At 38.2% G+C, this 26,418-nt stretch overlaps 1 protein-coding gene across 2 annotated transcripts; it reads right to left on the reverse strand.

Moving 5' to 3' along the window:
• Positions 1-369: 369 nt before the first annotated feature.
• crtc1b (CREB regulated transcription coactivator 1b) lies at positions 370-26,312 on the reverse strand. 2 transcript variants are annotated; one of them, XM_087783472.1, is made up of 14 exons: positions 26,150-26,312; positions 21,485-21,601; positions 20,855-20,982; positions 18,558-18,617; positions 18,311-18,405; positions 17,881-17,951; positions 17,774-17,817; positions 15,608-15,831; positions 13,869-14,020; positions 12,698-12,928; positions 6,973-7,059; positions 3,935-4,021; positions 3,702-3,876; positions 371-2,429 (listed from the first exon to the last, which is right to left on the reverse strand). In XM_087783472.1, the coding sequence occupies exons 1-14, from the start codon at positions 26,273-26,275 to the stop codon at positions 2,218-2,220; spliced, it is 1,809 nt and encodes a 602-aa protein (XP_087639598.1). In that variant the 5' UTR covers positions 26,276-26,312; the 3' UTR covers positions 371-2,217. The 2 variants fall into 2 exon arrangements, with proteins under 2 accessions (XP_087639599.1, XP_087639598.1); XM_087783473.1 differs by lacking the exon at positions 6,973-7,059 and having other exon boundaries at positions 370-2,429.
• Between the last annotated feature and the right edge of the window lie 106 nt (positions 26,313-26,418).

Raw genomic sequence — 26,418 nt, forward strand, 5'->3', positions numbered from 1 at the left:
CATTGAGTGTCCGTGTCAAGATGTTCTAGAACTAGAGTTGCTGTTTTATTCCAAATTTAAGAAAAAGCAAACTGAATTCAATTCATCAAAAACATCCCGTTTCAAAAGTTGACCAAGATGATCTTGTTACTCGTCTCAGAAGGACCAGATGAAGAATTTAAAGATGTTGAAACTTGTAAAATCTCTATAGATCCATAATAAAGCTACATTTAGTGATGTGTTGATGAAGCTTCATGAAACAGTGTCATTATTTCCTGAGTCCACTAGATGTCACTCTTTGCTCTATAAGCTATTGCTTTGAAAAGCTATTCTATTGAAACCTCACATCATTTTTAAGCTGAGGGCGCCCCCTACTGTCCCTAGAAAAATATGACACTGCTTCATGAAGCTTCATCGACACATCATGAGCTACATTAAATATGAAGAACCTCAGGGATCTGAGGCATAAATCCAGCTCAACTATTTTTCCAGTTCAAGTGATGGAGAGTCACTTGCATAGAAATCCCAGATCAAACCAAAGAACCTCTGCGGTCTATGAGGAGTGTGAGAGTGAAATAGAAGGCGACGTCGTGGCCTAAAACCAACTCCTAATGATCACAAACGTCAGATTATATCTAGTGATGTGTCGATGAAGCTTCATGAAGCAGTGTTATGTTTTTCAGAGGACAGTAGGGGGCGCCCTCATCTTAAAAATGATATGATGTTTCAATAGAATACTTTTACAAAGCAATAGATTATAGAGCAAAGAGTGACATCTAGTGGACTCAGGAGATAATGACACTGTTTCATGAAGCTTCATCCACACATCACTAGATACATCAAACAAACATCGCTCAGGGAAACTCTAACAAAAGTCCAGTCATATCTCGCCTGATGTCAGCGTTGTGTAAACATGTCGTGTAAACAATTTTGGATCCCTGATTGAGACCAGCGATCAGAACACTACACCTACACATAAATATACTCCTTTTTCCTTCAATAATTTAACAAGAATCCTTTTTTTAAAAATTGCACATTTTCCTCGTCGTAAAAGTTTTTGTAAGAGCTTCCCTGTCATGGAGCAAAAAATCCTCCCCATATTTGCGCTCAATCTCAGAAAACCTCCCCCCCCCCCTCGGTCCACTTTAAAAAAAAAAAACACCAATAATTTGGCTATAAACTGTACCGCTACAAAATACAGTACATTGATTCGTCACAACAGAACCACAAAGATCACCGACACCCCCCCCCCCCCTCCAAAAAACGTCCGCTCAAATACAAGAAAATGTCACCAGAAGTTACGAAAATACATCAGACACGGAATAGAACGCTCGAATACTTATGTAAGGCAAAATCAGGTGATTTCACAGTGACCACTCAAAAGACCGAAGAGTTTTAAAAAAAAAAAAACAGACGTCGATGTCTGCGTTAAAGGAATTTGGAGACTTTTTTTTTTTTTTCTTCGTAGAAATACCTGATCGTCCGCATCCACGGGATAAAAGCTCGTTTGTAGATCTGGTGATTGATTTCTGCACCGGCGCTAAAAACCCGGGCGGCAGCATGGCAACATCCAGCAAACAATGGCACGTCGATAAACACCTAAGGGGGGGGGGTTAGGTTTAAACTCCCGTCGTGAAGCCGAAACAAAGCACATCCAGAAATATATGTCGCGGACACGGAGAGAACATCAGTGCAATCCAACACTACGAAGAGCATTTTGGCATCAAGTCAACGTAAGAAATATAAAACATTTTTCTGTCAAATAAATAAATACGTTAAACATCAAAACAGATACACGATGAAAGAACATTTTGGTTTGTTAAAAAATAAAGCTTTGCCGGATGATGGGAAACCGATTCATTTGATTGCAAAGTACAAGCGAACCGGCTGTTTTTTTTTCTTCTTCTTCTTCTTCGTGTTCCAGCCCAGAGTCGTCGCAGCTACAAGCGGATTCAAATAAATATAAATAAAAAAGATATGAGAAAGAAATTCCTGGAGTATGTTGGTGGGACAGCGCAGCAGGCGAGCGGACACCCCAGCGATCAATCCCCCCCCCCGTCCACCGGGGGCGTCTCTTCCCCGTCGTCGATTCAAAGGGCTTGACGGGGTCGGGGGTCAGCTGGACAGCCATGCAAAACGAAGGGAGAGGTCTCACTCCGCCCGTCCCGGGGTCTCTCTCTCTCTCTCTCTCTCTCTCTCTCTCTCTCTGCTCACGAGCGAGAGGGCTCGTCTCGGGGGCTACAGTCGGTCCATCCTGAACGTGTCCTCCGTGGCCGGGTCGGCCAGAACCATGTCCGGGTCGTTCAGCATGTGCAGTCCGTCCAGGGTCAGCGGGTCGATCTTCAGCTCGTCCAGGGGGAACTGAGAGTCGGCGTCGAAGCTGACGTCGCCGACGCCGGCCAGCGAGTTGCTCAGCTCTTTGGAGAGGCTCGGCGGAGACTCGCCTGTGACTGAAGGTGGGCAGGGGTCAAAGGTTAAACATCAAGGTTTTCATGTCAGAGGGTCGTGGCTCGACTTAAGGTTCATTTTATGGTTATAAACACTTTTTTTTATATGACTTCAGATAGATTTTTGAAGCAGGAGGGAATCATCAGATGGTTGAACAACATTTCAAATGTTTATTTATGTCATATTTATTTAATTATTAAACTCCATTATTAATATGTTGAAAGGTTGGATTTATATTTGTCAATAATTGCATTTAAAAGTTTAAATATTTTTTTAAATTAATGTGTTTTCTCAGATTCTAATTCTAATAATTAAAAAAAAAAAAAAGTCTTAATACAAATTTTTTAATTTGTAGTCCCTCAAATGCAATATAATTATTTTTTAATATAAATAATTCATTATTTTTATAATTAATTATATCATTTTCAATTACGAAAACATATTTTGGAATTATTGTAATTATTACAAAAAAATAGTGATGTGTCGATGAAGCTTCATGAAACAGTGTCAAATTTTTAAGAGGACAGTAGGGGGCGCCATCATCTTAAAAATGATGTGAAAATTGAATAGAATAGCTTTTCAAAGCAATAGATTATAGAGCAAAGAGTGACATCTAGTGGACACGGTTTCATGAAGTTTCATCAACACTATTACTACAAGAAAGTGTGTTGTCGGGTTGATTGATTGACAGGTCAACTGTTGTCTCTCTTAGGTATTCAGCGTGACTCAGTTTTTATCTGAGTTTGACATTTGTTTCTTTGAAATTATTACATTTTTAATTAAATGATTAAAAAGAAAATCAAAAATCAATTACTTATTATGCTCAAATAACAGTTCAATAAAAAAAGCTTAATTTAAACCATTCAATATTCTAATGACGTCACTTATAATATAACTTGAAAAATCTAAAAAACTTCTGATAAAAACTAAAATATAAAGAGATGCAGTTAAATGACTTTTTGACTTTTCAAAAAAGTAACAATGAAGATTAAAGATATAAAATATCATCACGTCTGTCATTGAAATCATCAGTTTATCTCATGTTCTATTCACTTTAAAGGGAGTTTTCAACTCTCGCATGTTATCAAATTTCTTCTTCGGGTATACATAGCAAATGTGTTTGTGAGATCCCTTGTGTTGTTCACCTTGACCCGGAGACAACACAAGGATTAAGTGGATTTTAGTGCCCAGTGAAAAAAGAAAAAACTGTGTTTAATATTACTTATATTACTACGTTGTTGAGGTGCTCATGACTAGATCAACTGTCGACTGACCCGTCAGGATGATGTTGGGGATGTTGCCATGGCTACTGTAGCCCAGCTGCTGCGAGTCCTGCAGGCTGGAGCCGGTCAGACCCATCATGGCTGCTTGAGTGTAGTTGAGGGTGGAGCACTGGCTGAACAGGCTGGTGGAGCTGATGGGGTTCTCGATCATGTTGAACTGCTCCAGCTGCAAACACACACGGGTCTAAGTTCGGAGGCGTGTCGGGCTTGAGGCGGCGACTCACCTGGTGAGACAGAGCGTTGGTCTGCCGCGACGACATCTGCTGGTCGTAGAAGGAATCTCCGAAGATGCTGCCGACCACAGGGATGTGCTGGAGAGAAACATGCTGTTGGTGGAGCTTAGAGGAGACTTTACAGAAGGTTGGACAAGGAAAGTGTTTTTGTCTTCAATACGGACTACTTGACCTCATGTTGACTAAAGGATGGGATTATTTTCAGAGTAATCTGTTCCTTTTTAGAGTTGTAGACAAAAATGTTTGTTCATTTTAATGTAGCGACTGGAGCTCAGTTGTCTTCGTCTTCATCTTCGTCCAAAAAGACACTTAAAAACATCCAAATACCTCCATACTGCTCGTCTGTAAACCTTCACTCAGAGCTCAGTTTGTCGAAATGATCATTTTTAATTGTGTCCAGCAGTTGAGGTTATAAGACGTTAAAATCAGGCGGACACACACAAACACACACACATATTGTTTTATAAATCATGGAAAAAGAACACAAACTTGATATACAGGGGAAAAAAGAAAATACAAAATGATGATCAGAGAAAAATAAAGGCTAACTTTATAGTAAAAAGAAAAAGACATCATTTAACAGACAAAAAATAAATCAGTCATAATTATTTTAAAAGGTTTCAATGGTTGAAACAAGAAAATAAATGGTGAAAAAGAAAAGATATCAAAATGATGCATTGAAAAGAAATTAATCTTGAGATTAAGACAATTTAAATGAAATATCATTTGAATGTGGAATTGTAACTTCCCTCTTGCGTTGAAGCCTCGACATGAGGAATATTTCCGGAAAACTTAAATAAGTCTATATTTTAAGATCGTTTATCAGACGTTGCTAGGCTAACTGCTTGGCTATCTGCTAGGCTAACTGCTAGGCTAGCTCCTTGGCTAACTGCTAGGCTAGCTTTTAGGCTAACTGCTATGCTAGCTGATAGGCTACCTTTATCTTCCTCCAAAAAATACTCACTTAAAGCATCCAAATACTGCTCGTCTGTTACATCCATCTTGTATTGAAGCTTCAACATGAGGAATTGTTCTGAAGAACTAAAATAAAACCAAATTTTAAGATTGTTTTTAGCAGACGCTGCTATGCTAGCAGCATAAATCTTGCACTGACACTTGCAATGTGTTTCAATGAGGAAAGAGACTGATAACTTCAGCTTCAAACAAACTTACAATAAAGACTTATTTAATTTTTTTCTGAACAATTCTTCTCATGTCGAGGCTTCAACACAAGATGGACGTTACAGATGACAGTATGGAGGTATTTGGATGTTTTTAAGTGTCTTTTTGGACGAAGACGAAGATAACTGAGCTCCAGTCGCTACATTAAAATGAACAAACATTTTTGTCTATAACTCTAAAAAGAACAGATTACTCTGAAAATAATCCCAAACCTTAGTTGACATGAGGATGAGTAGAAAAACTAGTGAATTTTGGTTTAACTATGACTTAGAATGAATCCACTGATCAATTTTCAACTGTTTCAACTTTCTAAACACAATCCTTGTTCAATCCTTGGATGTCGTTTGTGTCGAGCAGACGTTTTCACACGAGAAACACAAACCAAAGCGAATGACGTTAATGAGTGAGTGACTGTCGAGGCGGAGGTTTTTCCCGGAAGGCGAGGAAGAGGCACATGGAAGGATCATGTGCTGATGAGATTACATAAATCACTTCAGGAAGCTTCCAGCCACAGAGAGTTAAATGATGCATGTTCCAGACCAGGTGCTCGGGTCCCAGTCCAGAACACGCCAGCGTGGTCGGAGATGTGGCGGTGAAACATGCAGACCTGCGTCGGAAACTTCTGCTTTTTGTCAAATACAAACTCATTTTTTCTTGATAAATGGTGAGATTTCAGTTGAGAGAAATGTAAAAAAAATTTAAATAACTATTAATTTCATGTTATATTGTCCTTTTAAATACTGTACACTTACTTTATTGTGGATTATCTTGATATTTCTTTTAATTCTTTAAACCTTTTCTCTAATATTTATATTCAAAATATTTCAGTTTATATAGTCTCTTGCTTTTTAATAGAAAAATAATGAACAAATAATACATATAATTCAGCATATAAAAGTTACACACGTTGTTTATTTGTCTTAAATATGTATTTAGTTATTATTTAATTGTAAATAAGCAATAAGAATTAATGTAACATTTTCATTTACTCTTAATGTATATAATTTCTTCTATATATAAAAATAAAAGTTTAATAAATACGTTTTTTTTAATAATAAAATACAATAAAATTATAATATCTCATTTACTCTTAATGTATTTAATTTATTTTAAATTTAATTCATTTATATTAATCTTACATCAGATTTCACTATATATATTATTTATATATTATAATAAAAATAAATGTATTGCCTTTCCCAGTGTAAAATAAATTAACAATAATAAATAAATAATAAATGAAAAAATAAAAATATAATACAAAATATATATATATATATATATATATACACACACACACACATTCATAAATACGTTTTATTTAAATACAATAAAATAATAATATCTCATATCTTCATGCATTTAATTCATTTTAATTTTATTTCATTAAATTTCACTATAAATATTTATAGATATTGTAATTAAATAAATAATATCATTTTTTTTTTTTTTTTAGTCATTTGATGCCCAAACCTTTCTGACATCCTTACATATTGAACCCCTAATATAGACGTTTAAAAATTATATTTTTTCTGAATCAGAAAACTTGTATTGCCAATTTAAAATAAAATATGATATAATTTTAATTTTAATGATTTTTTTAAAATAATAAAATAATAATATCTCATATCACTTTGACTACATATTGAACTTGTTCCTGATCTTCATAAGATCTTGATTTAAACCTTGTCTAAAGTAATAAAGTCAAATCTACCGAGATACAGTTTCCACAAGCAGGCACTGACATGAAAGATGAGGATGTGAAGCAGGACTTGATCACACGGAGAAAAGAAAAGCAGCCTGGAGTCTACAATCCTCTCGCCCTCCTCCAGTCACGCAGCTCTTACTTGAGGCGAGCCGCCGGGCGAGAAGCCTTGATTGGAGACTGGGGAGGTCGGAGACTGAGTGGCGGGCGAGCCGGTCTGATTGCGGTACTGTTGGAGGGAAGAGGGTTAGCCAGCGCCACGCTTCACTTCTGGTCTCACAACGATCACGCTTCACTTCTGGTCTCACAACGATCACGCTTCACTTCTGGTCTCACAACGATCACGCTTCACTTCTGGTCTCACAACGATCACGCTTCACTTCTGGTCTCACAACGATCACGCTTCACTTCTGGTCTCACAACGATCACGCTTCACTTCTGGTCTCACAACGATCACGCTTCACTTCTGGTCTCACAACGATCACGCTTCACTTCTGGTCTCACAACGATCACGCTTCACTTCTGGTCTCACAACGATCACGCTTCACTTCTGGTCTCACAACGATCACGCTTCACTTCTGGTCTCACAACGATCACGCTTCACTTCTGGTCTCACAACGATCACGCTTCACTTCTGGTCTCACAACGATCACGCTTCACTTCTGGTCTCACAACGATCACGCTTCACTTCTGGTCTCACAACGATCACGCTTCACTTCTGGTCTCACAACGATCACGCTTCACTTCTGGTCTCACAACGATCACGCTTCACTTCTGGTCTCAAAACGATCACGCTTCACTTCTGGTCTCACAACGATCACGCTTCACTTCTGGTCTCACAACGATCACGCTTCACTTCTGGTCTCACAACGATCACGCTTCACTTCTGGTCTCACAACGATCACGCTTCACTTCTGGTCTCACAACGATCACGCTTCACTTCTGGTCTCACAACGATCACGCTTCACTTCTGGTCTCACAACGATCACGCTTCACTTCTGGTCTCACAACGATCACACTTCACTTCTGGTCTCACAACGATCACGCTTCACTTCTGGTCTCACAACGATCACACTTCACTTCTGGTCTCACAACGATCACGCTTCACTTCTGGTCTCACAACGATCACGCTTCACTTCTGGTCTCACAACGATCACGCTTCACTTCTGGTCTCACAACGATCACGCTTCACTTCTGGTCTCACAACGATCACGCTTCACTTCTGGTCTCACAACGATCACGCTTCACTTCTGGTCACACAAAGATCACGCTTCACTTCTGGTCACACAACGATCACGCTTCACTTCTGGTCTCACAACGATCACGCTTCACTTCTGGTCTCACAACGATCACGCTTCACTTCTGGTCTCACAACGATCACGCTTCACTTCTGGTCTCACAACGATCACGCTTCACTTCTGGTCTCACAACGATCACGCTTCACTTCTGGTCTCACAACGATCACGCTTCACTTCTGGTCTCACAACAATCACGCTTCACTTCTGGTCTCACAACGATCACGCTTCACTTCTGGTCTCACAACGATCACGCTTCACTTCTGGTCTCACAACGATCACGCTTCACTTCTGGTCTCACAACGATCACGCTTCACTTCTGGTCTCACAATGATCACACTTCACTTCTGGTCTCACAACGATCACACTTCACTTCTGGTCTCACAACGATCACGCTTCACTTCTGGTCTCACAACGATCACACTTCACTTCTGGTCTCACAACGATCACGCTTCACTTCTGGTCTCACAACGATCACGCTTCACTTCTGGTCTCACAACGATCACGCTTCACTTCTGGTCTCACAACGATCACGCTTCACTTCTGGTCTCACAACGATCACGCTTCACTTCTGGTCTCACAACGATCACGCTTCACTTCTGGTCTCACAACGATCACACTTCACTTCTGGTCTCACAACGATCACACTTCACTTCTGGTCTCACAACGATCACGCTTCACTTCTGGTCTCACAACGATCATGCTTCACTTCTGGTCTCACAACGATCAAGCTTCACTTCTGGTCACACAACGATCACGCTTCACTTCTGGTCTCACAACGATCACGCTTCACTTCTGGTCTCACAACGATCACGCTTCACTTCTGGTCTCACAACGATCACGCTTCACTTCTGGTCTCACAACGATCACGCTTCACTTCTGGTCTCACAACGATCACGCTTCACTTCTGCTCTCACAACGATCACGCTTCACTTCTGGTCACACAACGATCACACTTCACTTCTGGTCTCACAACGATCATGCTTCACTTCTGGTCTCACAACGATCACGCTTCACTTCTGGTCTCACAACGATCACACTTCACTTCTGGTCTCACAACGATCACACTTCACTTCTGGTCTCACAACGATCACGCTTCACTTCTGGTCTCACAACGATCACGCTTCACTTCTGGTCTCACAACGATCATGCTTCACTTCTGGTCACACAACGATCACGCTTCACTTCTGGTCTCACAACGATCACGCTTCACTTCTGGTCTCACAACGATCACGCTTCACTTCTGGTCTCACAACGATCACGCTTCACTTCTGGTCTCACAACGATCACACTTCACTTCTGGTCTCACAACGATCACGCTTCACTTCTGGTCTCACAACGATCACACTTCACTTCTGGTCTCACAACGATCACGCTTCACTTCTGGTCTCACAACGATCACGCTTCACTTCTGGTCTCACAACGATCACGCTTCACTTCTGGTCTCACAACGATCACACTTCACTTCTGGTCTCACAACGATCACGCTTCACTTCTGGTCTCACAACGATCACGCTTCACTTCTGGTCTCACAACGATCACGCTTCACTTCTGGTCACACAAAGATCACGCTTCACTTCTGGTCACACAACGATCACGCTTCACTTCTGGTCTCACAACGATCACGCTTCACTTCTGGTCTCACAACGATCACGCTTCACTTCTGGTCTCACAACGATCACGCTTCACTTCTGGTCTCACAACGATCACGCTTCACTTCTGGTCTCACAACGATCACGCTTCACTTCTGGTCTCACAACGATCACGCTTCACTTCTGGTCTCACAACAATCACGCTTCACTTCTGGTCTCACAACGATCACGCTTCACTTCTGGTCTCACAACGATCACGCTTCACTTCTGGTCTCACAACGATCACGCTTCACTTCTGGTCTCACAACGATCACGCTTCACTTCTGGTCTCACAATGATCACACTTCACTTCTGGTCTCACAACGATCACACTTCACTTCTGGTCTCACAACGATCACGCTTCACTTCTGGTCTCACAACGATCACACTTCACTTCTGGTCTCACAACGATCACGCTTCACTTCTGGTCTCACAACGATCACGCTTCACTTCTGGTCTCACAACGATCACGCTTCACTTCTGGTCTCACAACGATCACGCTTCACTTCTGGTCTCACAACGATCACACTTCACTTCTGGTCACACAACGATCACGCTTCACTTCTGGTCTCACAACGATCACGCTTCACTTCTGGTCTCACAACGATCACGCTTCACTTCTGGTCACACAAAGATCACGCTTCACTTCTGGTCTCACAACGATCACGCTTCACTTCTGGTCTCACAACGATCACGCTTCACTTCTGGTCTCACAACGATCACGCTTCACTTCTGGTCACACAACGATCACGCTTCACTTCTGGTCTCACAACGATCACACTTCACTTCTGGTCTCACAACGATCACGCTTCACTTCTGGTCTCACAACGATCACGCTTCACTTCTGGTCACACAACGATCACGCTTCACTTCTGGTCTCACAACGATCACGCTTCACTTCTGGTCTCACAACGATCACGCTTCACTTCTGGTCTCACAACGATCACGCTTCACTTCTGGTCTCAGAACGATCACGCTTCACTTCTGGTCTCACAACGATCACACTTCACTTCTGGTCTCACAACGATCACGCTTCACTTCTGGTCTCACAACGATCACGCTTCACTTCTGGTCTCACAACGATCACGCTTCACTTCTGGTCTCACAACGATCACACTTCACTTCTGGTCTCACAACGATCACACTTCACTTCTGGTCTCACAACGATCACGCTTCACTTCTGGTCTCACAACGATCACGCTTCACTTCTGGTCACACAACGATCACACTTCACTTCTGGTCTCACAACGATCATGCTTCACTTCTGGTCACACAACGATCACACTTCACTTCTGGTCTCACAACGATCACGCTTCACTTCTGGTCACACAACGATCACACTTCACTTCTGGTCTCACAACGATCACGCTTCACTTCTGGTCTCACAACGATCACGCTTCACTTCTGGTCTCACAACGATCACGCTTCACTTCTGGTCTCACAACGATCACGCTTCACTTCTGGTCTCACAACGATCACGCTTCACTTCTGGTCTCACAACGATCACGCTTCACTTCTGGTCTCACAACGATCACGCTTCACTTCTGGTCACACAACGATCACGCTTCACTTCTGGTCTCACAACGATCACGCTTCACTTCTGGTCACATCACAGGGAATTGTATCATGAAGATGCGACTCTGAGATTGTCTACATGTGGATTAAAATACAAATATATATTATTATTATTAACGGTGCTTTGAGACTCTATACGAGGATATATTGAATTAAAATGTAATTTTAAAACATAAAAACAACCAATTATTATTTGACAAATACAATCTTTTTAATTTATTAAAATATCAGTTTATTTCCCTTAAATTATTATTAGAATAATTCTGATGGATTTACAAATTTAAAATTCCATAAAAAGAGAGTTGCAAAATTGTTGCTTCTTTATAACTATACTCTTGAATTTATATGTATATGGATGTATATGTTTAATTTTTATAGCAATATGCATATGGAGTTTTATGTTAACATTAATTACATGCATATTAAGTATTTAAATGTATTTTTGTAGCAGCCTAAATATATTTATCAAGATAATTGTCTACTGTATTTTTAATGTTTAGTTTATCATTTCTTTATTCTTAAGGGAATTATATTAGACTTTGCTTTATACTACTGTAATATTATGTAGTTATCTACTCAAATATTAGTCATAATTCAAGTACATATTTAACTGAAATTGAATTATCAAGCTTGTATTACATGAACCAAATAAAGCAATTATCATTTGACAAATACAACATTTTTAATTGATTAATATCGTTTTTTTCCCCATTTAATTCTGACTGATTGACAATGTAAAAAGTGTCTTATTCATTTATAAATACCACTGAAATTATTCAATTAAAAAGATTGATATGTGCATATGTATGTTTCATATTACCAAGAATACATGTTTTATACCACTTCTTGTCTAAAGGAGCAGCTTAAATATGCTTTTCAATCGTCAACTGTATTATTAAAGTTTAGTTTTGACAGAAGCATAAAGTTAATGGACAATTATATGCAAATTATACGTGATTTTGCTTCATAATATTATATATTTATCTACACAAAGTGTCTAAATTAGTCACAAGTGCGTATTTAATTCAAAATAAATGTATTTATTAAAATCTTTTTTTTTTTTCCTTTAAATTATAAGTTGTCGTGTAAACGTCCTTGATACACAAGAGTATTATAGTGTGTACAATAGTACCATAGTGCGGTTGAAGCTGGACTCACTGGTGACAAGAGAGGAGATCACTGGACAAACTACTGTCCATCATGGATGATGACATCATGTGGAGCACGAAACGCTCCTCCCATGATGCAACACTAATAGACTCAGGGACTCCATTACATTTTTTTTGATCTGGGTTTGAGGTGTTTTTGTCCCAACATCGTTCTCAAAGAACAATTTTAAAAAAGGAAATTAAAAAAAACAACGTACCGAGCTGATGCTCATGCTGGCCGTGGTCTGGCTGTCGGGGGAGGGGCTTCCGGCGATGGACCCGGGAGACGCCGGCGCCGGCACCGTGATGAGCTGGATGCCCGGAGGCAGGTTCTGCTGCTGATTCTGCAGGTCGTTGAGCAGTTGGGCCTGAGCCTGAGGCGTCAGCTGGTTGAAGAGCGGGTACTGAGCCAGCTGCTGCTCCAGAGTCAGCGTGTCCGCGGTCAACACCTGCATCACAGAGACCAGGTTCAGCTCGCGGCCGGACCTGAACCAGAACCTGAACCTACATCCTTCCTCCGGGCACGTGGTGGGTTAAAGGATTCCAGAAGTTCATAACCTCATGAACGTATATTTTTAATACAGAAAGCGTTTTTTATTCATGATAAATAATAGTTTATGTTATTATTTTAATAGTAATAGACAAGTTAGACAAACTCTTAATGCACTTTGAATGATGCGTTCAATGACTTAATCAAGAACGAGTGATATTTTAAAACTAAACGTGAAATACTGTTTAAATAAAAAAATAAACACACGAAAAATGCATATATACTTTCTATAGATTCCATTTGCAAAATTCGCACAAAAATAAATAAACATGTTTTTCGTGTGTAAAGTTTACATTTTAGGTTCGATTAGTTCACTGTTTTCTGCACTTATTTATTTTAGTTTTCAAGTAATCTCTTATATTTAACACTTTTTGTTTTTCAGTTAAAAAAGTGACTTTAGTATGAGTTTTAAGATTTAAGTTTTTTTTTTAAAAATGGTCAAAAATTTGTATCAGCCTTTTTCAGCCTCTCAAAACCTGTCAAACCTTGATATATTTTATTTGTGTTTTTCTTTTTTTCATTTTCTGGGTTTGAGGTATCCCTTTTGTTGTCTCTGGGTCAAGGTGACCCGAAGGCCCGGAAACAAATGTGTTTGAGGTATCCCTTTTGTTGTCTCTGGGTCAAGGTGACCCGAAGGCCCGGAAACAAATTTGTTTGAGGTATCCCTTGTGTTGTCTCTGGATCAAGGTGAGCCGGACTCCCGAAAAGAAATGTTAAACTTGACCAAGGGTTAATAGAAGCTTAAAATAAAATAAATAAAAAAAATGTGACATCCAGAGGGATCCATCCATCCATCCATCCATCTTTCTATCCATCATATTACAAAATCTCCATGTTACCTGTGAGATGTTGATGGGGGAGGAGAGGGTGGGCGAGAGCTGCTGAGGGGAATGTTGGAGGTGGAGGTCAGAGGTCAGGGTGAGTGGCACAACGGGCGGCTGTCGACGCTGTGATGTCACAGTCATGTTAGGCTGAGACGACGTTTGGATGCCTGTGGAGTGAAATCAAAACGTTATTTTCAACATTCATTGAAACTAAGTAGAAGAACCATCCTGTTGAGTGTATAATGAGGATGTAGTGCTTTGTAAATATATATATATATATATATATATATATATATATATATATATATATATATATATATATATATATATATATATATATATATATATATATATATATATATATATACATATATATATATATATATATATATATATATATATATATATATATATGTATATATATATATGTATATATATATATATATACATATATATATATATATATATTCGTCTTAGATTTATAGACTAATTATAACGGATTTATAATATAAAACGTATTCATTTTAATTTCAACTTTCACTTATTTAACAATGCAAGTAATAGTTAGTTGCAAAATAATTTCAACATTTTTTTAATCTTGAATTTTTATATCTATATGTATTTTATATTAACAGAAATATATGTATTCACTTCCTTTTATTTTTCAAAAGTAGCAGATTAATTATTGTAAACAAAATAATTTTCTTGTGTATTACTCATGTTTAGTTTTGGCAGAATTTAAATGTTTTCATTTTAATTTATATTATGGTTAAAATGATATATTTTCTGTTTTTTTTCATCATTAAGGACTGTTTCTGGCAATTATTTTTTATTATGCTTCAAACTTATCGTATGTTTTTACACATATCTTTGCAAAAATGTCTATACAGTTCAAATTGAACTCACATTGAATTTTTAAGCCAACAATTACATTAATAATAATTAATAATAATATCTCACCAACCTTAAAAAAAAAAATACAGCTTCAATTTTCTACATTTTGGGAATCAAGTATAGAAAACTTTTTGCTGCTCGACAGGTTCGAATTACAGTAAAAATAGGGCTTTACATGCACACAAATAACTAGTGAACAGTTGAAGAGCGCTCAACTGTGAGACAATAACTACATGTAATAATAAAGAGATCACATCATCCTGCTGCATCAGAGCATGTGTTTTACCCGTGGGGATAGAAGATCTGCCGTGAGTTCTACACCATTTAACAAGCTTAGACCAGAGATGAATACAAACACTGCCCACTGCCTCTATAAATACAATGATATAAAATATATACAATAATTACAGGTCAATAAAAGCGAGTGAAAACAGCAAACAATATTTTCTAAACATTTGTTTTTATCTTAACAACGGCCATGAAGTCAAGAGGTGATCAAGAATCCAAATTTGATTTATTAATATAGGATGTTTTTCACCCTTGTGTTCTCTCTGGGTCAAGGTGACCCGGTGGCCCAGAAAAACTAAATGTGTTTAAGGTATCCCTTGTGTTCACCTCTGGGTCAAGCTTTACACATTTGTTTTCGGGGGCCACCGGGTCACCTTGACCCAGAGATAACACAAGGGTTACTTGTGCTAACTGTTGAATTTTATTGTGTCATTAATAATCAAATGGACACAAACATTATTCCAAAATATACATTTTTCAAACACTTCCTTAAAAAAACAGAGTAGACTCATGACGTCAATATAAATGGACAGCAGGACTTGGGTTGGAGGCCCAGCGAGAGAGGAAGTTACCGTGGCTGGCGGCACTGATGCCCAGGTGGGTGAGGTTGGTGGTTAGACTCCCGGAGCTGTTGGACGAGCTGAGCGAGGGGAAGGAGACGGCGTCGTCCGGGTCCAGGGGGGTCGACAGCGGCGGCGGGAACTGGATGTTGGTGAGATCCGGCAGAGAACCGCCGGTGTTGTGACCGGCAGGGAGCACAGATGGGTTCAACTCCTGGTCCGGGGACGGGAATATGCTGTAAAAATACAGGAGGGAGACGTGTTTCTGGAGGAGCCTTGCTGTGTACTTTTACTCAAATAAATGTGTTCTTGATGAACAAAGAAACATATTGTTACCATGACATCAAACTATTTATTTCTTTGGGTTTATTTTTGCCTCGTGAAAATCTTTATGTAATATCCACAAGGAGACATGTATTGATAAACAACACATGCACAAATAATCCCCCAAATTATGACAGAGTCAATGGAAATGTTGAAAGTCTTGTCGAAATTCAAAAATCTTTGCTTTTTATTTTGCTCAAACAAATGGAAAACTTTTTTAATCATCTTTAAAGCATAGTTGGAGTACAATTACTGTTTCAAAGGTACAACTATTCATGGTAAAGTGAGTAAAGAAAAGATTCCTCGGGTCTTTCTACCTTCAAATCTCTAGTTATCTGGTTGCAAAAACTAAAATCTAATCAAGTTTAAACGCTTAAAAAAGATGAACAGACAATTCAAAACATTAGCAATAACAGTAAGAAAGTAAGAAGATTTACTCATGCATGTATTGTGAGAAAGAACTAGAATAAAATATCAGCTGGAGAACCTGTGTTACTACTACGAGCTGCCATCTTGGAACCGTATTATCTACTGACTAATGATGAAGCTTCATGAAACAGTGTCATTATTTCCTGAGTCCACTAGATGTCCATCTATTGATTTGAAAAGATATTCTACTGAAACCTCACATCATTTTTAAGCTGAGGGCGCCCCCTACTGTCCTCTGAAAAATATGACACTGTTTCATGAAGCTTCATCGACACATCAGTAGTATTATCCAAAAGTGCAAGATTGTTTTGCTTCAATTAAGACAGGAATTGTTGTTATGATTATCTTAAATTGAATCTTAAGTAAGATTGAAGTTCCAAGTTTTGAGTTGATTGGTGATATTTTGTTTAGTTTCAAAAAAAAATCTAAACTGACATAAATTGTCGAGATGGATTATCTTAATGTACGGATGGAAAAACCTTCTCAAAGACAACAACATTTCTGCCAAGGTTTTTTTGCAGTGGACCATCAAAATCTCCTTCAACACACCCAACAAGTAAGTAAATAATCTATATTTTTACTCAATATAATATAAACTTAAAAGGTCAAGTCAACATAAGACAAACACAGGAGTTTCAGAAAATCAAGGAAAAGCCTGCACGAATAAGAAAGTCTTAAGGTTTTTCTTAAGGGACTGTGCCGATGCAAAAAAGTCTATACAAGTCAAATATCCACATAAAAATGTACTAAAAATGAATTTTTAAGCTAACATTACATTAATAATAATATCTTGATAACCTTAAAAAAAATGTTACACACTTCAATTTTCTACATTCTGAGAATCAAAGTATAGAAAATAAAACGTATGATATTGGTTGAGCTACGAAAATACATATTATAATCAGTCTGCGTGGGAACATGTCTCGGGACTGCATCCTGGACCTTTTTGGTATAATCAACTTTTATTATTAGAATATGAAGCTTCATGAAACAGTGTCATATTTTTCAGAGGACATTAGGGGGCGCCCAGAGTTTAAAAATGATGTTTGGGGGTCTTGCAGCAGTTCTTTCTGACTGTCTTTTAACTTATTTAGTTGTTTTTTTTAATTCGGGCCATTTTTTTCTGATCTTATGTGTTATTTTATAGTGATGTGTCGATGAAGCTTCATGAAACAGTATCAAATTTTTCAGAGGACAGTAGGGGGCAGCCCTGAGGTTGATGTGAGGTTTCAATAGAATATCTTTTCAAAGCAATAGATCATAGAACAAAGAGTGACATCTAGTGGACTCAGGAAATAATGACACTGTTTCATGAAGCTTCATCGACACATCACTAGTTCCAGCTGCTGTTTCACGATTGCTTTGAAATTATCATCACAAACAAAATCATGAAAACAAGGGAGGAAATAAAAATGTAAATCTCACTTAATTCCTGGAACGTCACATGTCGTCAGCGTCGATAAATCGCCCTAAAAAGCAAAAAACAAAAATGCGTCACATATTATCGGAGAACGTTGGACCTTCTCCAGCACCTTCTTATCGTCCCACAACTGTTTCTGCACATCCTCGTCCGTGTTGGATCCGGAGTCGTCCGCCCCGGGTACTGTTGACCAGCAGCACATGTGAGCCAAACCACAAGAAAGCAACGAAACAATTCCAATCAGCCGAGGGGGTGAGTCATCAATATCCCGGCCAGACGGGACGGATATAGAACAAGAAATTCAGAGCGGCTAAAAATAGCCCGGTGGCCACTACGCGGAAATGGGAAAATTCGGGTATCACTGACCGTCACGCTCTGAAATAACACATTATTAACTGTAGAGAAAAAAAAAGAGGCTGAAACACAGGAAGCTGTGGTTCTTTTAAACATCTAGCGTTTCATGTCACTTTGGATTCCCGGCGAGCAGCCGCACACGAATGAATGAATGAATAAAGCGGCTTTGAAAGCGGATCTTTTGATACCTCGTTTTGGCTGCAGCTCCTGTGATCCCCCTGAAAACACCTCTTGAGGTTTGGGATTCATGGCGCTCTGATGTAAGGCCGAGTCGGAATTCGTCCTGAACGTTAAGAGAGGAAACGTTATGAGACGAGAGAAAACGAGAAGACAAATCGCAGGTGGATATTCTCCGCCACGATTTTAAGATTTAAAGCACTTTTTTTTTTTTCAACCTGCCATGAGAATCTGACAAAAAAAAAAAGGAGGGCTTACCTTCTCCAGCTCGTGTCTGGTGGGGGCGAGAGGTAAACTGAGCTGTAAGGGCAGCTGTCGATGTGAATTAAGTCAAGGCTAATGACGGACAAGGAGATGAAAAACAGATCCAGGCTAATCCATATTCTCACACCTGTAGGCAAGTGACAGAATATATCGTTCTCCACTCACTGGAGCCTCATTTGAACGACGATGGTGACTTCCTTCATGAAACATAAGGACTGAGAGATGGATGAGAACAAACATCACAATACTAGAAATTAAAGAAGAACAGAAAAGGCGGATATCGCTTAAAAATAAGGAAATAAACGAGAAAGAAAATTGAAAATAACACTAAACAAAAACCATTGGGGAGGTATATAAATCTCTATGAGTTAGTCCCAGCTTTCATCCTGAGAAATAAGTCATATATTCCATTTATTGAATCACCTTAAAGAAAGACTAATGTGAAAACTCTCCTCCCATGTTTCAAATGTTGAAGTCTTCCTCTCCAAGATACAGTAAGTCCCTCATCATGACCATGTTTTCAACTTATTACTTTATAAAGTTGCTCTGAAATCTGGGCGAACGAGAGGTTACGAGAGTCCATTATGACGTAATAATGGCTTCACTCCTCCTCCAGCCAGCTGTAATCACACCCCACTTTGTTTATACAATGAGTCCCTTGGTGGTGGAGACTTTTGGGATTTGATGATGCGCAGTGACAAACCTTAGTGCCAATCACAGCAGAGGTGGCATGGTTATTGTCAACAAGATTTCATCTCCATAAAGTGGGCGGGGCTTAAGATAATTTTCTAATTTCAATATTTCAATGGAAAGAGAGTTTTGTACAAACAGACACTGATGATACAATAGAGTCCAACATCTAATTGCAATGCATCGAGAGGTACATATTTATAACTCAAAAAGCACTCTGGTAGCGCATACATCTGCCAAGGATCCGATTTCACATGACTTCATTAAAACATAGCAGAAAAAGAATGAATCAAACATGGATTAAATATTTTTTGGGGGTCATGGTAAAAAAGACAGACCGGGTATAAACTGTTGCCACAGCAGTGAAAGTCCTAAACTAAGGTGATATTAGCTCGTAAGCCTAAAATGACATAAACTGAAGAAGCAGAACTTTGTTAAAAATTTTCAAAGGAAAGTGGATTTATTTTAGTTATTTAAATTGCGATGAAGTGAGTCAACGTTGGTGGATGATTCCGTTTAAGAAGCAAGTGAAACAAATAAAAGTACCTTCTTAAATCTACATGTTTTTAAACAAGACCTTAAAAGTTTCAATTAAACTAAAACATTCGTTTTTGAGTTATTTAGCTCACTAATAGATTGATAAAGGTAAACAAAAACGGTTGATTAATTGAATCTTGTATCAGATCTTTGTCAAATATTAAAAAAAAAAAACAGTTTTAGCAGGACATCCCGATAAACTGCTTCAAACCCCTCAGTTGAAAACAGAGTCAATGACACTTTCAAGAGATTTGAAGTTAATTTAAAAACACATATTGAGGAGTTCTTGTGAAAATCTCACACGGAGAATTAGAAGGAAAACATCGTTAGCTTGACAAGAAGATTTTACCGGAGCTAGAGCTTAAAAATATTTTTTTATTGTTTGGTGATTTGGCCGAGTACATCAAACAATATTCATCATACCACATATTGTAAGCAGAAGAAGCAAATATATTGTCATATATTTCAATATATTCTTTCCAAGTATCGCTATTCGATAATCGATTTATTTTCCTTTTATAGCTTTCTGCTTGATAATTATATTTTATTGTTTAACCAAAGCTCTGTTTTGGTTAATAGTTCAAGAAAGTGTGTTTAAAATAAAATAATAATTTCTAATAATATTTAATATATAATATTCAAAATGAACACTGTAATATTGACTCTGTGTTAATTTTTGTGTTGCATTTAAACTTCCTGCCACTAGATTGCATCAGTCATTACGTCCTTCTCAGCTAAAAGAATCATGAAATCCTACAAGATCTAAGTAATGACTGAGGATGAGAGGATACAGTGACTCCGGCAGCTTTTAAAGCCGATGTTTGGACATATTTTGGTTTGTAAACAAATGAAAGCAGTTACGACTTTGTCAAGAGTCATGTGGTCTGTAAATTCTGCAACACCAGAGTCAAGTACTCTAAACACAATACTATAAATATATACTTGTTACATTGTGATACTTAGTATCGTATCGTGTCGCCAGATTCTTTCTAATACACACCCCTAATAAATATATTCCTGTACTCATGGTGGAGACAGAAAACGTCTTGTCTGGGAAAAAGGATATTTGGCGTCCATGCTTGTCAACCGACAGCGGTCGACGATGCGGGGACGTGATACGGTTCCTGTCCCGGTAGACCCGCTCCACTAATCCATGGTGTCTGGTGGTCCGGCTGGTATCTAGCACTGAGTTCTAGAGTGAACACACACACATGTCACTGAGGCCAAACCTTTTCTCTCTCACAACACACACACACACACACACAATCCTGCTGAATATGTCTCAATGGTGTCAATGTATTCACTTTTAAATGAGTCAAGACATGGGGTCCCCCCCCCCCCCCCCCCGTACCGATGCTTGAGCGGGCAAATGTATTTAAAGATGGAAAGCCATGACAAGCAATGAGATCCTTTAGAAATTTAGAGACCAATTTACACTACAAAGTTCCGATGGATCTTTTTGTTCTTTTCACACGTTACACAATTCAGACTTCCAGCAAATGTGCTGCGATCACAGCCGACTACGGCCGTCTTCAAACGGCCTTGTAAATATTAGATTTTCAGCAGAATTTGAAAAGCTCCTAGAAATGCACTCGCAGTCTGTTGTCGTCCTTATCTTCCCCGACAGCTAAAAGATAAAACACTTGAGGAGATTAAAGCATCGATTTACCAGCCAGGAAATTCTTAGGGCTCACCTGAAAAGGCAGGTCAATGTTGCCATTTCCAATCTGATTGACATTGGGCAGTGAGCCTCCATAGTACTGTCCACGATTCTGCCCTAGTTGCAAATACTGGGTCTTCTGTAACTGCAACTGTGCAAAGTAAAATTGCATGAAAGCATGAGTGAATGACTGATCCGGCACACACGGAACAATGACAATGAACCGCGCGGGTTTACAGTCGCCTTACTCTACTCACGGACTGATGATGCATGGAGATACGGGCAAAAAACACAAAAATAAAGGAAAACGGACTTGGCTCAGACAAGTGACACCTGCCTGGCAGCCTTTTTTTTTTAAACTTTTTATTTTATTTTTTAAGGTGGGTTAGGGTTAGTATTAGGGGTTAGAGGTTAGGGCTAGGGGTTAGTATTAGGTGTTAGGGTTATGGGTTAGGGTTATGGGGTTAACATTAGGGGTTGGGGTAAGGGTTAGGGTTAGGAGTTAGTATTAGGGGTTAGGGTTTGGGTTAGGGTTATGAGTGAGGGGTTAGTATTAGGGGTTAGGGTTGGGCTTAGGGGTTAGTATTATGGGTTAGGGTTATGGGGTTAACATTAGGGGTTGGGGTAAGGGTTAGGGTTAGGAGTTAGTATTATGGGTTAGGGTTGGGGTTAGGGTTAGGGGTTAGGGTTGGGCTTAGAGGTTAGCGTTAGTATTAAGGGTTAGGGTTAGGGGTTAGTATTAGGGGTTAGAGGTTAGTATAAGGGGTTAGGGGTTAACATTAGAGGTTAGGGTTAGGGGTTGATATTAGGGGTTAGGGATTGGGTTAGGGTTAGGGGTTAGGGGTTAGTATTAGGGGTTAGGGTTGAGGTTGGGGTTAGGGTTATGGGTTAGGGTTATCCTGAGGTCAAGAATCCCGTAGGTCGGGTGAAGGTTTTGAAAAAGTCTTATTTTTGATTCTATAATGCTAACAATTTATTCTACTTAAAGTTTATGTCATTTATTAATTCAAATGATGACGTTTGCATCTACAGTGCTTGTCCGTCTAGTTAAAGTAAATCTTTATATTTCACGAAGGGTTTCCCATGTATTACCTGAACTATGGTGGGAAAGCTTAAGTCTCTTCACACATTTGTCAATGGAAATTACAACCAAACATTTTACGAACGAGCCAAATTGTGTCGGGGGAAGAAGAGATTAGTAAACAAATAAAAACAAAGCTAAAAATGATGTACAAAAAAAAACGAGCTAACTGACTAATATGAAACAAGACGTCACGTATTGGATCGTCGTAATGGTTCACTATTATAGAACAAATAAAATTCTCGCCTAAAATACTTTTAGGACGCAAGGTTGCCGGCAGTGTAGGTTTACTCCGGGCACTCCGGTTTCCTCCCACACCCCAAAAACATACAGAGGTTGATTGGAAACTTGGGGAAATTTTCCATTAGGAATGAGTCTGTGTGTAAATGGTTGTGGGTCTTTGTGTGCCCGGTGACAGACTGGTGTCCTGTCCAGGGTGTCCCTTGCCTCTCGCCCAATGAAACTGGGATAGCCTTCAGCCCCCCCGCCCCCGCAACCCTCATCAGGTTTAAAGCGTTGAAAAAAAAAAGAATGAAAAAAACGAAATGAAATAGCAATTAAATAAACAAGTTAACAATAGAATACAGTTGATTTCATCTGGACTTTAAATCACAATATCTTTGAGTCCATAAGGTAACAATGATGAAAAAAGTTATTAAGTTGAGTTAAAATGCCTCAATGTCCCATCCTTCGCCCAGTTTCTATCAGAATAATATTATTTATTCCTGTTATTATTGGATAATAAATACTAATAATTGTAACATGAAAGACGGTGATGAATAGTAGACACTGTTTTTGAGTAGAATGTCATTGAAAAAAAATTAATAAAGAAGGAATTATGAATATAATTTTCACACTAAACACTGTGCATCTCAAACCCTTAATAATGGAGGTTATTGGCTGTCAGGCGACAGAGTAAACACACTTAAAACCTATGTGTTGTACAACAATCGAGATCAACGGTGACATGAACTTGAGCAATGGAATGACGATTGAATGAAGGACAACAAACCAGACAGGTTTAACGACTAGTCAATTAAGTCATTAAACAGCAGTGAGAACAACAGGCGTTATTGTCGCCGACAGCTCCAACGAGGAACAAGAAAAAACACATCGCGGAATATTGAGAACATTTGGATCTAATGGCCTGTAAACATGAGTCGAAGGTAATTACTGTAATAAACTTGAGTCACTGTGGTTCTGACAACAAACTATTTAGAATTTACCGGAAATGGTTACACAGTGTTAACCATCAATAACATTAATAAACGTCATTGCTAAGAAAATATTCACGTTTGCTCATTTTTGTGTTGCAAATAAACTTCCGTCCACTAGATGGCAGTCATTGCGTCTTCCGCAGTTTAAGAAACAACAAAATCCTGTGAGATTCCATCGATGACTGAGAACGAGAGGATACAGTTGACACCAGCAGCTTTTATGTACTTTTATACTCTTTAAAGTATGTACTTTTCTTTTCTTTTTTTTTTTTTTGAGTATTGTTTTGATTGTCTAAGCGCTTTGTGACCCTGGTCTTGAAAAGCGCTATATAAATAAATATTACTTACTTACTTACTTACTTTTATAGCTGATATTTGGACCTATTTTGGTTACAAAATCAAGTACTGGGTAACACTACAAATATGTCCTTGTTCCTACAGTATAGCATAATATATAGTATCGTTGGGGTGATAGAATATATTGATATGGCACAATACTTTATCAATACTTGAAAGCACTGTATCGATTTAGTTTTTCTTCTTTGCCCTGCAAATCATATTTTATGTGTTACCATAGTTCTTGGTTTATAGTTCAATAATGTTTGTAAAATTAACTATTTTATTTAAAATTAAAGTTGAGACGCTAATATTCACGCGGTGTTCATTTTTGTGTTGAAATTAAAACTTCCGGCTGCTGGATCATTATGTCCTCCACAGCTAAGGGAACACTGAAATCCTGCCGATGGCTGAGGGCAAGAGGATACAATTAAATCCAGCAGCTTTTAAAGCTATTAAAAGTGTAATTTAGTTACGACTTCGCCATGAGTCATGTGGTCTATTAAATTCTTGAACACCAGAGTCAAGTACTTGGAGAATACTACAAATATGTTGTTTTTCCTACTGTATTGCAATATACTGTATCACCAACCCTGTATCGTTATACGTATCGTATAGATTTTTGCCTATACACGACCCTTTTTGTGTCCGATGATTACCGAATAAATTTGTTTGGTATGTAGTACAAAATGATAAGTACAAATTACATTTCAGACGTTAATTTAATGACATCAAGTTGTTCCGAACAAGGAGTTGAAAATATAAATACCATTTAAGATAAAAATCATTCTAATGCAGTTATTATAAATTCCTGTGTATTATTAGAGTGAGATTTCTATCACGATAAAGCTGTGAAGCAAACATTTATCTCATAGAGATGTAGGTACTTTAGATTTTGACCACTATACACCAATACTGACGACATAGAACACATGTCCTTGTTAATCAAGAATATGATACTTTTGGGATGGACCAAGTACACGCATCTCAAATCTCTGACAACATTTTACAAAAGGTAAGGTGAGTAAAATGTTCATTGGAATCCATTTAATAATACAAGTTACACTTTTATCTGTGAGTCCGACAAATATTAAATTGATCCATTTGTACGTCCTTTTTTTTTTTGACCCGCCGATTTCCAGGTCAAATCCGACCATCCGGATTTATTGAAATTTCATGAATTTAATGAATAAAAATACACCATAACTACGTTTATAATACTGTATATTTAAAAAACGTATTGCAAGTTTGATCAATTCAAGCTTTTTTTAATGCATATTTTGAGTGACATTTTTTATTCTAATTTAATGTAAATTAATTGATTTGAAATTATTAAAAAATAATATTTTTCCAGTTTTTGTTTAGCAATCTTTTAAACAATACCAACCTTTTTTTTTCTTCTTTAAATGTGGTAAATAAGCAAGTCATGTGATTTTGATTCAACAAAAAAGGATTTGAAAAATATTGACCAAAAAACGTTTGATCAATTCAAGCTTTTTTAATGCATATTTTGAGTGACATTTTTTCTCTCTAATTTAATGTAAATTAATTGATTTGAAATTATTAAAATTAATATTTTTCCAGTTTTTGTTTAGCAATCTTTTAAACAATACCAACCATTTTTTATTATTTAAATGTGGAAAATATTAAGCAAGTCATGCGATATGGATTCAACAAAAAAGGATTGAAAAATATTGACAAAAAAAACGTTTAAAATAAATCCATAACTTTCTTAATATTTATCACAGGAAAAAATAAATTTAATATCCATGGACTGGTGTTTATTTGTCTGATAATATAATGTCATATAAATCAATTCATCTTTAACACACACTTAAGAAAATGCGATAACATAAGAGAGACATTTAAAAAAAACATGTCAACATCACAGCAGCTGGACGACAACAAAACACAAGATGAAGGGAAAGTGTTTTTTGAATCCACTTTCCCTTCATCTCGCATCTGTCATGTTATCATCGCGTCCAAAAGCATTTTTGATTCTCCGGTTAAGATCCTGACGCGTCTCCGCGGCCACAGCAGGTTCGGCGGCCGGTGCTCGACTCACCCGGGCGGCTCTGGTGATGTTCAGCTCCTTCATCACCTCCTCGAACGCCGCGGTCTCCTCGGCCTGCTTCTGGTTGTGCAGGGCGATCTTCTCGCTGAATTTGCGCGGATTGTTCGAGGACGCCATCTTTCCCTCTCGGCTTCTGAATGGAATGTTACGCTACGCACCGGGCCTTCTCGTGACGTCACCACGCATGGTTCACCGAGCGGCGCGCACATGAGAGAAAAGTCATAATAGCAGGTTTATTATTATAGGGTCTGACAGCGTCT

The sequence above is a fragment of the Callionymus lyra genome, chromosome 2 (assembly GCF_982586985.1).
Source record: "Callionymus lyra chromosome 2, fCalLyr1.hap1.1, whole genome shotgun sequence".
In the NCBI taxonomy this organism is placed as follows: Eukaryota; Metazoa; Chordata; class Actinopteri; order Syngnathiformes; family Callionymidae; genus Callionymus; species Callionymus lyra.

Coding starts and splice junctions, on each gene's coding strand:
- crtc1b (XM_087783472.1), bottom strand. CDS start 26,275: ATGGCGTCCTCGAACAATCCGCGCAAATTCAGCGAGAAGATCGCCCTG. Junction 18,406..18,557: donor CCAGACACGAGCTGGAGAAG/GTAAGCCCTCCT, acceptor CTTAACGTTCAG/GACGAATTCCGACTCGGCCT. Junction 17,952..18,310: donor GGAGCTGCAGCCAAAACGAG/GTATCAAAAGAT, acceptor GCTGGTCAACAG/TACCCGGGGCGGACGACTCC.